Source organism: Amblyomma maculatum, chromosome 5, assembly GCF_055883805.1.
Source record: "Amblyomma maculatum isolate TAMU_Amacu chromosome 5, ASM5588380v1, whole genome shotgun sequence".
NCBI classification, from domain to species: Eukaryota; Metazoa; Arthropoda; class Arachnida; order Ixodida; family Ixodidae; genus Amblyomma; species Amblyomma maculatum.
Genome location: NC_139348.1, coordinates 59,465,287 through 59,479,155, shown reverse-complemented (window position 1 = coordinate 59,479,155; position 13,869 = coordinate 59,465,287). Strand labels below are relative to the sequence as shown.

General features: G+C 44.3%; 1 protein-coding gene across 1 annotated transcript; it reads right to left on the bottom strand.

Annotated features, from left to right (window-relative positions):
• Nucleotides 1–5,195: 5,195 nt before the first annotated feature.
• LOC146188383 (BTB/POZ domain-containing protein 2-like) lies at nucleotides 5,196–9,376 on the bottom strand. The gene is made up of 2 exons (XM_084603100.1): nucleotides 9,163–9,376; nucleotides 5,196–5,947 (listed from the first exon to the last, which is right to left on the bottom strand). The coding sequence occupies exons 1-2, from the start codon at nucleotides 9,297–9,299 to the stop codon at nucleotides 5,356–5,358; spliced, it is 729 nt and encodes a 242-aa protein (XP_084459226.1). The 5' UTR covers nucleotides 9,300–9,376; the 3' UTR covers nucleotides 5,196–5,355.
• Between the last annotated feature and the right edge of the window lie 4,493 nt (nucleotides 9,377–13,869).

The following is a 13,869-nucleotide window of genomic DNA, read 5'->3' as shown; positions in this document are numbered from 1 at the left end:
TCCGTAGTGTGGCAGTTTTTCAAAAAGTATTTCATGCTTAATTGAGTCGAAAGCTTTGTTGAAATCCAAAAAAATTCCTATAGTACACAACTGCTTGTCTATATTATGTGCTATCTTATCTTTAATGAATAATAGAGCAGATTCAGTTGACTTACCTCTCGGAAACCATACTGGGCTGCAGAGAACAAGGCATTTTCAGTTAAGTGCTTAGTTAGCCTTAGATTAATTACTTTTTCTACTATCTTGGAAAACATTGGGAGGACTGATATTGGGCGATAGTTACTGATACAATCGACGGCACCCCCTTTGTGTAGAACTATGACTTTAGCAATTTTCATTTTATCTAGAAATATTCCTGTAGATAACACCTGATTAGTTAAGTGGCATAACACTTCAAATAGAATATCAGAAACCGCTTTGATTGATGCTGCCATAATACCATCGAAACCACATGAACTGTTATTTTTAAGGTCATTAACTAGGTCGACGATTTCGGTTTCTGTGACCGGATAAAGAAACATGGACTTAGTCAGGTTGCACTGAATATACTTATCGAAATCGTAAGAACGAGAAGTAGTAAAAGATCCAAAAGTTAAAAAATGTCTATTGAACACATTACTGAGAGCCACACCACCGTACATTTGGTTATCAATCTTTAATTCAGCAGGTAAAACTGTATGGTGTTTGCCAAGTAAGCTTTTTACAATGCGCCATGTCTTTTGAGGATCATAATAAATGTCAGCAAATCTATTGGCATAGTAGTGGATACGCGCCTTCTTTATATCGTTACCTAACTTGCTACGGATCTTTCTGTATTCCTGAAATAATAATTTCTCTCTGCATGATAGGAACTTATGGAAGAGAGCATTTCACGCTTTTATTCTTATCACTAAGTCGCGTGTAACCCAAGATTTCCTAGCCCTTTTGCTCTTTTTTATTGTGACGGCCAAAGGAATGCAATATTATACAATTCAATTATTTTTTTTTTTTTTTCGAGGAATCGTTCGTATAAGTCATTGGGGTTTAGGACTGATAGAAGTTCGTGCCAATCAACAGCGGCTACAAGAGATCGGAATTGTTCAATGTTGACATTTGTTATCTTTCGTGTAGAGTGTGTTCTGTCTGTGCAACGAGAATCTTTAGACCGCCCTCTTGGTATAAAGCAGAAAAGGGACAAATGATCACTGACGTCGCTAGCAAGGACACCAGACATCGTGTTATCGGGAACGCAGCTTAATAAACAAAGGTCTATTAAGGATTCACGCGGAGTGACGCGGGTAGGGGTATTGATAACATTGCAGAAGCCATAAGGAGACAAAGTGTCTACGAAAGTGTTAGATACATGGGAGCGTCGAAGGAGATTGATATTAAAATCACCCATAATGATAATAGGAAGTCCTAATACAGAGAGTTTGTCTAACATAAATTCAAGAATACGAAAGAATTCTTCGCTAGAGCTTGACGGTGGTCTGTAAATAACGCCATACATGAATGCCCTGGTTTTGACAAAAAGTGATTCAATGTTCTGGTTCAAAACAGTATAGTCAGATACGACTTCATAGGAGAGGCTTTGCTTAATGTATACTGCAACACCACCGCCTATTTTATCTTTTCTGCATAAAGCTTCACATTTATAACCTTCAAAATGTACTATATCATCATAATTCCTGAACCAGGTTTCTGAAAAGCCCAAAACATCAAACTCGTGCTCCAAATAAGACAAAAAACTACTAACTTCTTCATCCTTGTTACGCAAACTCTGCGCATTCAGGTGATAAAAGCAAAAGTACTTCGCCTGCTTATTGTTTAATAAAGGAATGCTACGAAAAGATCCTATGTTATGATAAACACAACCAGATTCGAGACCTGCCATTCTTGTGAAGAACGGGCCGCAGCAGAAAATGCTTGCCCCTTATCATTACAGTTTTTCCAGATCATGCTCGTCGTAGATCCTAAAAACTTTATCGCCTTCTGCCTTTCGAGCAAAGATGCGCCCGTCTTTCTGCCACACAAAAGCATAGTTAAGTTGGGTTCCTTTCGAGCGGGCTAGCCAGAGTAACCGTTTGTTTTCCGGAGTCAAGTTGTCAAGAAGCTTCACGTCTGAGTCTTTTTCCCTGAGAAGAGTACGGCATTCCATCCATTTCTGCTTTAGGGATACCTGACGAAATCGAGCAATGATGACTGGTTCCTTGCCAGACTTTGGTGGCAAGCGATGTAAAGCTTCAAGATCCGAGTCTTTTAGCGATGGGAGTTGTAGCGAAGCCGCTAAGCTATTCATTTGCTCAAGAAGGTTTTCATGCTGTTCTTGAACAACACCACGCACTTCCATGTTATGTCTGCGGTTGTATTGCTCCAGTTCATTCATCTGAAGCCTTATTTGTCTGGTCACAGGGGATTTTCCAGTTTCAATGTTTTCTACCCTTTTCTTAAGGGCAGTCATGTCATTCTTTTGTTTCTCAAAACTTTCTAGCACAGTGTCATACTGGTCGGAAACTAGTTTAATAGAACTTTCAATACCGTCAACTTTAGCAACGAGTTCACTGAGTGCGTCAACCTTGGCAACGAGGGGAAGAAGCAAAGAAAATTTGTCATTCACGTCCTTTAGCAGGCGTTCAACATTTGCATTCTCAGCTGTTGAAGGAGTACCCCCCCTTTTCTTTATTGCTGACTCACAAGTTGCGCATTTCCAGGTTGACCTAAAAGAGTCACCCTTGTTACGAAAGCTCGACGCAAACACACCGGAACATTTTCCAAGGTGATAAGAATAGTTACAAGCGGAGCATACTAAAATCATTTCATCATCAGTCACATCCTCATGGCAGGACAAACACTGCGACATGTTCGCAAAATGCGGGTTCTCTGAAGAAACGGCAGGAATTATAAAAAAACAATAAAAAATAAAAAAGGACAAAACAACGGCAGCAGCAGCGGCAGCAACAGCGGTTACCCAAACGACGTTTTAAAAAAGATATACTAAAGCCACTAACCTGCAAGAATATTGCGTGGTAGTTAGAGCAGATCACCGGATCAGGTTACCGCGTGCTGCCTGCCACCGCTGCTGTGTGCAAATATTTTTACAATGCACCCTTGCTTAAGTCATCTTTTCTTTGGAATGAAACTTATGTGCGTGCGAGAAATTTTTTGGTCGTCCTTCGAGGGGTATCTATCGACTGGAATGCCAAGGAAGGTGAGAGACAGGCATTCTCTTGGCTAGACTAGAAGACAGAAGCTAGCCAAGACTAGAAGCTTGGCTAGACTAGGAGCTAGGCTGAGAAGCTAAAGCTCTGAAAAAGGTAGTCTCATGTATGTCGATTCTGACGCCATGTTTGGACTTAGTATTGTGAGAGTATGGTTTACAGGCGCACGACTGGCTGTGCTAACGCAGTGTCCAATGCCGGTGGTGCCATAGCACTGCACGCTACCCACGCGCGTAAATACCTGCAGCGCGGTGGGTGGTGATAGAAACATTTTATTGCAATTTGTAACAAATATTGGGGGCGAAGCCTCCTGCATGGCTCTTGAGTGCTCCCTTACTATATGGGAGACACCCGAATACATGCGAAAGTGTTAACAAACTTTAAAACAAGTTGTACTTCTGTGTTTCCTTTTTGGACAGGGGTTTTAAAAAGGTTAGCATTCGTTAAGGACAGTTCGGGAAGCTAATAGCTCTTTCAAAACAGCGGCAAAAGTAACGATTAAAATAGAACTTGGATCACTTCAAAAGGAGTTGCGTCGGCCTTCATGTAAGCTATCACCAAGTAAATTCAGGCACCAGTGGGGCAATAGCCAAAGTTTTGACCTCTTAGCCCGCGAGTTGGAAAACCTTCATGTTATAAATGCAGTGCTTCCATAAAATAAATTACTAAATTTTCAATCCAAGATAAATGAGTTCCGGCGAGAAACAGTTCAATTTTAATTTATATAATAGGCAGTTTGCAGTTTTTTGGATAACTGCTAGCGTATTCACTTGCCATTTCATTCTTGAAAACAGCAAAACTGCTATTCTTGAACTAAAACCTACTACATGAAATCTGTTTATCTTTTCGTGCAAATGTATCCACATTGAGAAAACGCGCCCCCGACGCCGCTTCCCTCATCTGACTGGAGATTACATGGTACTGGTGCTACCGCCGCCGCCTCACCTGGAGCACCCGCCGTGAGTCTCCCCTGTAGCCTCGACGACTTGCCATCAGAGAAGGCGTGGCGCTGGCATCGCCCCCGAAACTCGACCTTGGGTTTCCTATTAGCGATTTTGAAATTTCCAAAACCTTCCTCCATATTTTTCTGCGATATGTTAACGACAATCAACTCATCAATCTCAGACTCTTCAGCTTGCATGTGAAAAGGCCCTGCATGCTTCTGGACAGCGACCAGAATGGCCTTAATTGGGGGTTTCATGCGTATACTAAGCTTGTCTTATTCGTTTTCCAATTTCATCATTCTAACCACATACATCTGCGTTCAACATGCTTGCCTAACGCAGATTTTAATGTATAGTGCCTATCAAAATAAGCCGAATAACACAGCCCATTTCGCTTGCAGACCCCTTTTTTTTTTAATTTGTACTGGTGAGATTTTCTTTTCGAATGTGATTAGACTGGCTAAGAATCCTATGTGGTACATCTGTATTTACGCGGCACTAAAATATTGTTCATGTAACCTTTGCGATTCTTAGTAAACGTTATGCCAATGCAGTTTTTTATCATGGCGGCTGTTCTAAAACTGTATCAGGTAAAGAAAAATTGCGTCAGAACTACAAGCTCTGGAGTGCCGGTATTTGTTATTTGTATTGATACGTTTTTAAAGCCAGCCATATATTTTATAACGAGGTCAGTTGGCTCGAAGTTATGTTGTTCCTTCTAAAGAAAGTCTCGTTTTTACTCAGCAATCCAGCTGGCATCAATGCAACTTCCGTTTTCTTAATTTGCTGCAAAACGCTGCAAATTTTTGCAGATTAGCTCGACCATGCAGCACGTTTTCGTGCCAAAGACAAACATTACGTCGTTGAGAACAGTTTTATTTCAAAACTAGACAACAAGAAACACCACACATTTGGCAGTGCTTTTGTTTGGGTGTGAACGAACAAATATATGTCTATTAATAGTGTCTAATAGTGTCAAATATATGTCTATTAATAAGTGGGCAATTAGCTGAAGCCTTCTTTAGATCAGCGAAGAATATAGTGAAATATGGTGATGATAGAAGGTAATAGTGAAGAAGCAGGAATAGACTAACGGCTTGCCGAAAAGGAACAATATCCGATCTGCTTGAAGTACGAGAACATTGGAACGAAGTATCTGTTCGTAGAACAGCAATGCAGCAACTCGGTACCGTTGTCGCATATTGCGGAGGCCTTTACTCACGCGGCTTGTCGACCTTCGAAAAGCCGTCAGGCAGAGGCATTGAGCCTTTCTCCACAATGTTGTTCAGGAGAGCGCGCGCCTCGTGGTCGTTTAGGATACCCCACTGGTTCGGTCCTGACGCGAACTCCTTCGCCGTAATCGCGAGGAAACGCAACTTGGGAAAGAATGGCTGCATTACTTTGCGGATATCCGCATCTTCACCGTTCGATGCTCTGCGAAGGCACTGCTCCTGGGACCAGGCGAACACGGCCCGAAGAACGGAAATCTCGGGCACTCCTACAGCTTTTTTAAGGACGCAATGAATCGTCTCCTCCAAGCACGATTCAAGCCTTTTCGAGGAGAGCACAGATAGACTGTCCTTCCTAAGGAAATCTATAGCTTTGGTGAAAATAGGATTTTTGTGATGTTCACCCATGGTAAAGAAATAATCGATGAGTGGGCACACGTCCATCACCGTCATTCTGAGTTTTGCGTAATCGACACACTTTTTTTCCAGTTCGGGCACCAGGTACTTGTTGGCCGCGCTGCGAGTGTAGACCGCCTGGAGCGCGCTTTCCACTTGGAGGTGGCCGCTGTAGAAGTACCTGCAGTGAATGGCCAATAAATAAGAGTAAAGACGTAGAATATGCACAAATAATATGAATACAGCTATTTATTAAAACGCCACTTTGCATTGCATTTAAGGTAACTTCATTTTCCCGCTGATGGATCTGCAGAGAAAACCATGGGCGCGAGCGGCAAATCTGTTTCACCATATATTTAAGACGGAGTATATGTGACCACCCCTCCGCCCCGTACTTCATGTGAAATATTAGTAACCATTTCAGCTCCTTACGTGAAAAAAGACAAGACAGCGATTTCTGAAGGCTTACTAGCATCTCAGTAACCAATAAACGCCGAACTAAACGCTGTAGAAACCAAGCACCGAGTCGCAGTTAAAACAGCGCGTAGGTAAGCTACAAAAAGATTAGCGGACCGTAGAATATCAGTGGATCAAAATGCAACACCACCTGACGGCAGTGGGCCTTTCGCCGAACTTTTGCATGGACTCAAGGGCCTTATCATCGCTCTTTCTTGAACTTTATTCGAACAGCTAACCTTTTTTCTTTCATTTATTACCCCCTTGATTTTTTTACATATTCCATTATGCCCTGAGGCAAAAAACAACGTTATTAAAAAAATGCAACACAAAATGCAAAATTACAGCAGCATTCCGCTAGAAGCTACTTAGGTGCATGCAGGCTAAGAAGGAAATAGTTAAGTATTCTAATATTTATCCTGTCTTTTAAACAGCCAAAAATTTAAAACGTCCTCTTGATTCTGCTGACGTATATATAACACCACTGGTTCAATTTTGCGCAAGACCTATTTCCTGTTTAAAAGAATGCAGCTTAGAGCAGACGGGCAATTATAAGGGCAATCGTAGAAGACCAGCACTTCAACTGTTTCCTCTAAAATTACGAGTAGACGTCGTCGCAATGCGTGGAGACAGCCAGCTGAGGCACGGCCACCCCCATATATTTCCATCCGCAGAGATAGTTTCTAGCGCAACCTTATGGACGTGAAACCAACAGATAGGTCTAACTTCTCAGGAATGGTTCCCAGGTAGACATCCTGAGGTCCTCCCCTTTGCATCTGTACTTGAGGTCACCAAACCTCCTCCTCTGCCACTCGAACCATTTGCTAACTGTGTTTTACAAGGGGCTTAATTTAACAAACCTAACGTATTCCGTCGACAATGTTACATAAAACGCGCATCGATGCAATTGTTGAAATAGTAGCGATGTCTTAAATAGTGCACGGTTTTTCGCGCTTTGAGGCTGTGAATATGGAAGATCATCAACTCGCCCGACAACTTGCTTTGATATAGGTTAGGCTTCAATGCGAGCATTCAAATTTTGTTCAAAGCAGGGATTTAGATGCAAAACACCGCAACCGACACGTGGCGGATCAAATCCCTGGAGCACATGCAATAATCAGCACTTAACCTTCAACCATAAATATATCATCTGAAATTTTAAACGATCGTCGACAAAGTCATTTATCACCCCCACTATTTCGTTACTCATTGCGCGAATCAGCTAGGACAGACGGCCGTCCCGATGCGTCATGTGTTCGGTAGTATAATATTTTTTTTTTGTAGCGAGAGCTACCACTACGCCCACCGCTTCGCCTTTTCGCCGTTATCGCACTTTAGCCGAGGTCGCACTGTCCTTGAGCCGTTGCTTAGCAACTGCTAGAAGAAGAATAGGTCGGGGAAGCGGTAGCTGGTAGCTGGCATGGCCGAGCACTAACTGGACGTAGGGCTTCTCGACACCAGGTTTGGCCAAATGCCAACTCAAACCCCTGCTTTCATAAATAGGAGGGTGTTATTACAATCCGTCTGCCAAAACTCTTGCCCTCACGCTATCGCTAGGCCACGCAGGCACGTTCATACCGCTCGGTTAAAGCGGGGCTTTATATCCTGGCTGGTAGCTTAGGCTATCGTGTCATCGCGAAGATGGGAATGAGAACAGAAAGAGGTGCCGTAGCGGAGGGCTTCGGACCACCGCGCCTCATTGCACTTTAGTGGTCAAAAGGGCCCTCTATAGCAGTAATAAGCTGAAATTATACAGTAAACTACTATGCGCAAAAGCCATGTCCTAAATTTAAAGCCGAACCTAAGCGTATTCATGCATATAGCTCTCGCATAACTCCGGGTTTATTCACGAGCTAAACTACAGCAAATTCGTTTTGCATAGGTTTTGCCAACCGTATTCAACGAAGGGTGTGATTTCTTTTCATACATTAGAAAAAAAAACACCACATATGGCAGCAATCAAAATTAGGGGCATAATAGTCGTGGTAAGTGCAACATGCCGCGCCATAATGAATAAGGTTGAAGGGGAACATGAGTTAGCAAGACAAACCAAAGATTCGATAAGGGAACTAGTATTCTCCAGCATGGGCAGCGCGATAATCATTGGTAAGTTTCAAGTCTTATTTTGCTTCCGAAGAAGGAAAGCGAGAGGGGAAGTGAAAGAGTGAAAGAGGAATGTACCATTTTACGATTCGCTACCACCGTACGCGACCGCCGACCCGGCTGCAGCGAAATGCACCGAACGAAAGATCCTAAGTCAAAGCAGTGGTTATTTCTGCCATTTCAGCACCGTGCATTCGGACAACCGACGCTTCCTGCTGCTGGTGTGTTCAAGCTCAACGTGTCCTCATGCGTGTGCAATCGCTGGCCGAACCCAGCGCTCTAGGGAGAGACCTGCGCCCTTGGCCGGTACCAGGAGTCATCCACGCCGCCGTGACTGAGTCAGCAAAGCTGTCCTTTTTCCTTTCCCTCTGAACTGCCGAGTGTATCGAAAGCCGTGGCTGCTACCGTCGCAGGAGACGACGCCGAGACACCCGCTTTGTGAGCGTGTCAGTTTTCTCTTCGGGCCTGCCTCTCTGGCCGTCCCTACGTGATGCAGTATTTAACGTTGTTCTTGTGAGCCGACGCCTCGTCATTTGCCGTGTGCTGATGCCTTCCGCTGGAGCCGCAGAGCCAACGCTACCCTTGGGGCTTCGAGCCTCACCTAATAAGGCGGAGCCGAACCTCACCTAATAAGGGGGAGCAGCGTGAGGGGGTAAGAATTGAACAACAAATATTTCGTTGGGTATACAAACCTATGAAACTAAGACCGGTGCTTCCATCACTGAAAAAAGGGCGGCAGCAGCAGTGATTCATAGTGGTGGTAATGTATTCCTCAAGTGCACAAGGATACTCCAGAAATGAATAGATGAGATCTAAAAATCGCATGAGTGAGCTCACCGGAGAAGACCAAGAACTCCCTCCGGGTGTAAGTCGGTGATGACTACACGGTCCTCCTTGGCGAAATCTCCGTAAAACATGGCCTTGAACACTTCGTTGTGCAGTGCTAAGATCACTCGGTGTGCCTTGATTGTCATCCGGGCGTCGGGAAAACGGCCGCTTTCAACGACAATATCCACGTCTGAAAGCTCTGGTGTCTGCAGAAATCTAATCAAAGAGTACTGAAAGTAAAGATAAACGTTCATGCGGTCAATCCAAGTAACGCGGAATTGGCACAAATTTCTTATTCCTTTAAAAATGTCTAATCCTAGAGGACGCCTGTTCAGTTTTGAACCCTGCTTGTTGTGCACACATTCGAAGAGCTTGTAGCGCGACAAATAACCCACAAAGCACGAGCAGAACAGGAAAAGCGTTACTCTCAACTGATTTTATTCACCGAAGAAACATATTTATTAAATATTTCCATGCGCAGAAACCGAAACGCAGACAATCTTTAAAAGACAAAAGCTTTCTGTTATTGCCGTCATTGATGTTTGGAAATTCGTTTTCTTATTTTTCATCTTAATTACCAGTAGGTAGTTCTGTTCAAGAATTGTCCGTACTGCGACTCTTGCAACTCTTGTTTTTCTGGGGATCATGGATTAATCAACCGTCTGAAAGTTTGTGATTTTGACACATATCCCTTTAATGGCCTTCGGGCGCCGCCACTATTCGTAAACATCCAAATTTTGACCAATCAAAACCGCCATTTTTTAATACATGGGCCCGGTGGGAAGTTTCGCAACCGGCAATATTAAACAGCTTTGGTTCCACTGTGTGCGGTAACCCTTTCCAGCGGTCTTACCCGCGCAGAGGATGCGCAACGGAGGATCCGGGTCGGGGTTGCCCTCACACCTGCTGTAACACGAACGTGGTCTCAATACCGACATTTATATCCACCTGCAGGGTATCCTGTTTGCAACTCACGAAATAATGACACAAATATTCACCGCTTGGAGCTGGTTTGCCCGGCAATGAAGCCAAAGAGAACTCGGCACCTCACAGCGGGGGGCCTTTCTCCCTGTTAAACCCATCTTACGTTGATCGGACGCAAGTGCCTTATAATCGTTTCCTGTTGAACTTTAGTAGAACAGCCAACCTTTACTCTTTTGTTTCAACCCCTTTTCAATTTCTTGTCACATATTCATGTATGCCCTGAGGCAATAAACAACGATATTAGAAAAACATGTACGCGGCGTCGAAAACACGTCGGCCTGACAAGAACGTGAGAACTTCTGAAGAGTGTCTACAACGTCCGCGGAAGAGAGAAACGATATGAACTGACGTGAAGCCCAGGGACCAATTTTAATCGAAATGTTCAAAGCGCTTCAAGCTGTTGCCACCTCGACCGTCGGCGTCTGCCAAGCGTTCTGCACGACAGTGTGTGGCACACCGGTGCCATCAGTAAGGGGGGCGCGAAAGCCTGAGAGAGGCATCCTCGCCGGCGCAACGTGTTCACCCGAATGATGGAGAATCGATGCCCGAATGTTGCCTTTCGGTTTTATCTCGACGACCCCTCAGACAACGGGAGCTAGATACATTTCGTGCTTAAACACTCATAACATAAGGGCAGGGTACCGCTAAAGAGGCTTACCTCATGCAGATTCTCAGCCTGAGTAGAAGCACATACCCCAGGGCTGCACTTGGTGCATTGGACGTAGCTGCGGCAGTAATTGCAGTATGCTCTTCGTGCTAAAGGAAATAAACGAGCAGGGATGGAATGATGTGAGGCGCCTGATACAGCGACAGACCATGCACAGTCGCCAGTTTTCAATTCATCTCCCCCTGCAGTTCGGTTTGTTAACACAGATGCAGAACGTTTAAAAGCTTAATGGAGGTTAGTTATTTTCCACACTCTGAATGGGTCTCTCATGTAGCACTGCATAATTTCTCCAAAGATGAGACCACTGGGGGCACATGGGGAGCTTGAGGTTAAGAGCAAAAGCTGCTGTCTTATTTTTGCCGCAGTCTTATCAAAGCACCGCCTTTTATTGCGGCTGGTACGGTCTTTTCCTTCAACATTAAGCCAAATATACATCTAACCCTATTTGATTACGCCTCAAAAATCTATTTGGTACTGCGAATCTACAATTGCAGCCCAAGACTTACGACGCTTTATGATTTAAAAACAGGTCAGACAATCTTCGGAGTTGTGTAGTACCGAGCGCTAACCTAAACTTCTGGGATGATAGGCAATACCTGTGAGGCTCTGCCCCAACATCTCACGCTGGAGAGACGGATAAGAGTCCATATTTAAATGGGAACGCGACGGGTGCCACAATGCTCTAAGGCCTAAGCCATTGGTCCTGAGTGGTCAAGATGTCCAAGCCAATAGGCCTGACATGTCATTTCGGCAGTATAATTCGAATGCAGAGTGAAAAGATGAACCCTGATGACTTAGGACGATAAGGCTGAAAGGAAGAGAAGGGAAGGCAGTTATGTTAACCAGAGAAGCTGAACCCTGGCCAATCACCTGTCGTGTGTATGTGCCATTTACCTTTGAAAGCTGGAAAATGGCGTTTCGCACGGCTACGCTGCGCTGCGGAAGAGGAATTAGAGGATAAGAAGGGCAATAGAAAAGGGATGGGGAACATTGTCGCAATCTGTCACTCAATTCATTATCTTTGAGGAAACTAAGCAGCGAGTTCCATGTCTCTTTTTTTTTAAACAATATTTATTACCTCGGGGCATCAGTAGGGTAAGAGGTGAAGGATGTATATATGATTAAATGAACGAAAAAAAGGTCTCTTCTTCCTCTCTGCTTCACACCGCTGTTAAAGCAGACGAACATGAGCTGTGATTATTAAAGGGCCCCTGATATGGTACTTGCGGTAAAATCTAATGCAAGAGATCCACATAGGTGGTCTTTGTGAGTATTCGAGTGAAGCTTTGCGTGCAGCCAATAATTTACAAATAATTTTCAAAAAGTGCTCCTCGCGGCCGCTCGCAACCGATTTGGGCGACGCATCCTCTACCGCAAGCTCCCCGTTGACATCAGCGGTGCTGCTGTGTGCGCTCGCTCATTGGACGCTCCAAAGCTACGCGGGTCGGATGGGGCTGGACAACACCCCCTTGAGAGGTTTTGGGCTGGTGGGGCACCATCACGACTTTTCTTTTCTTCTGCCTCGCCGGCGCGGTTGGCGTTGAGAGGGGAGAGGAGGCGCACCATTTTTAATGGCCCATATGTTCGGTGCCGATGTGGCTAACTTAAATATTCGCATTGCGGAGATCAAGATGACTGTAGGTAGTGCGCGTTTTTTAATTTTAGTAAATAGCTTTTAATGGGCCCTTTAAGGCAAAAGTTCTTAATAGGTACGCTGGTGAGGCGAAAACTGGTACTGAAAAAGTGGACGCAAAATATGAGGCCGCGAGGGTAGCGCGGGTCAGGTGTTTACAGAGAAAGTGTAACAGATACTGTGACTTTCTTTAATGATATTATGATAGCGGTAAATGAAAACACTAAACTGTAAAACCTAACAAACATAACAATTAAAATAAATAAAATAACAGAACACAATAAACACAAATTAACATAAAAGTAAAATAATATAAAATAAAAATATTATTAAGCGAAAAATTAGAAACATCGCGGCAGCGCCAATTTTTTTATCGCCACACATAATTCAGCGTTATCAGAGACAATGACCTACTGTGCGTAGACGCCATCCCCTGTCCAGAATAAAAAAAAAAGCGACCATAGCTACTGCAGTGGACTACAATTGGAGAGGTGACCAGCTCATCCGTCTTGACGAATAACAATGTAGAAGAGGCCGAGGAAATCGCAATCGCCCTTGCAATTAAACACGTCATCAACAAATGACGGAAACACACAGCAGTGCACATGGATTGAAGTAGGAAAAAAGCCGCAGGAACGATCAAAGAGGGAAAGAAGTGGGAGAGGATACGATAATAGCTAGCATATATGTCGCAAGTGGTGCATATATGTTGGTAGAAAAACTGACCAGGCTGAACATAAGACGTGTTATACGTTAAGGGTAAAAAAAAAAAAAAAAACTGAACGTTAAAAATAAATTAATTTATAGCACATAACATTGATGGCGTTAGAAAGTTTGACATAGCAGCTTACTGTTTGTTGCATACGGCGTCGCAAAAGAAGGTTAGATTGATGCCAAGTTCCATTTATTGCACTATTCCGAAAATACGGAGATGGTCCACTTTCAAATGTTTCCACGCGGAGCCGGAAGAAGCGACGCAGATGCCCAGAAGCCTCCAGAAACGGCGATAAGGTGGTTCAAGCGTTGCATCCCACTGCATGCTCCAGCCTGTTCTCCCACTGGGAACGTGACGAGGCAGCGGACGCTGACTGTGCTAGAAAGCGGGGTACCTTCTGGCAGACCAAGGGCGAGGAACATATGCGCTGCGGTGCTTGAGCTCCTTCTACGCGCCTGTGTCAGTTGGTACAGGCCTATACTTGCATCAGCACTGTGACCTTGGAGATTCAGATTTATCCGCGTGGAGCGGCAGATGCCCGTGTCTATGCTAAGACGGATAGCTGCGAAGTAGTCATCGCCGGCTCAGCCTTTGTTGCAGTCGATTCTCTCTCGTGCCGTCGTCTAGCGGCGTGTGCGGTGGGATGCCATTGCTTTTTCAAACTCCGTTTCTGTTTTCTGCTCGGAGTGTCGAAAGGCAGAGTGAGAAAGCATTGTT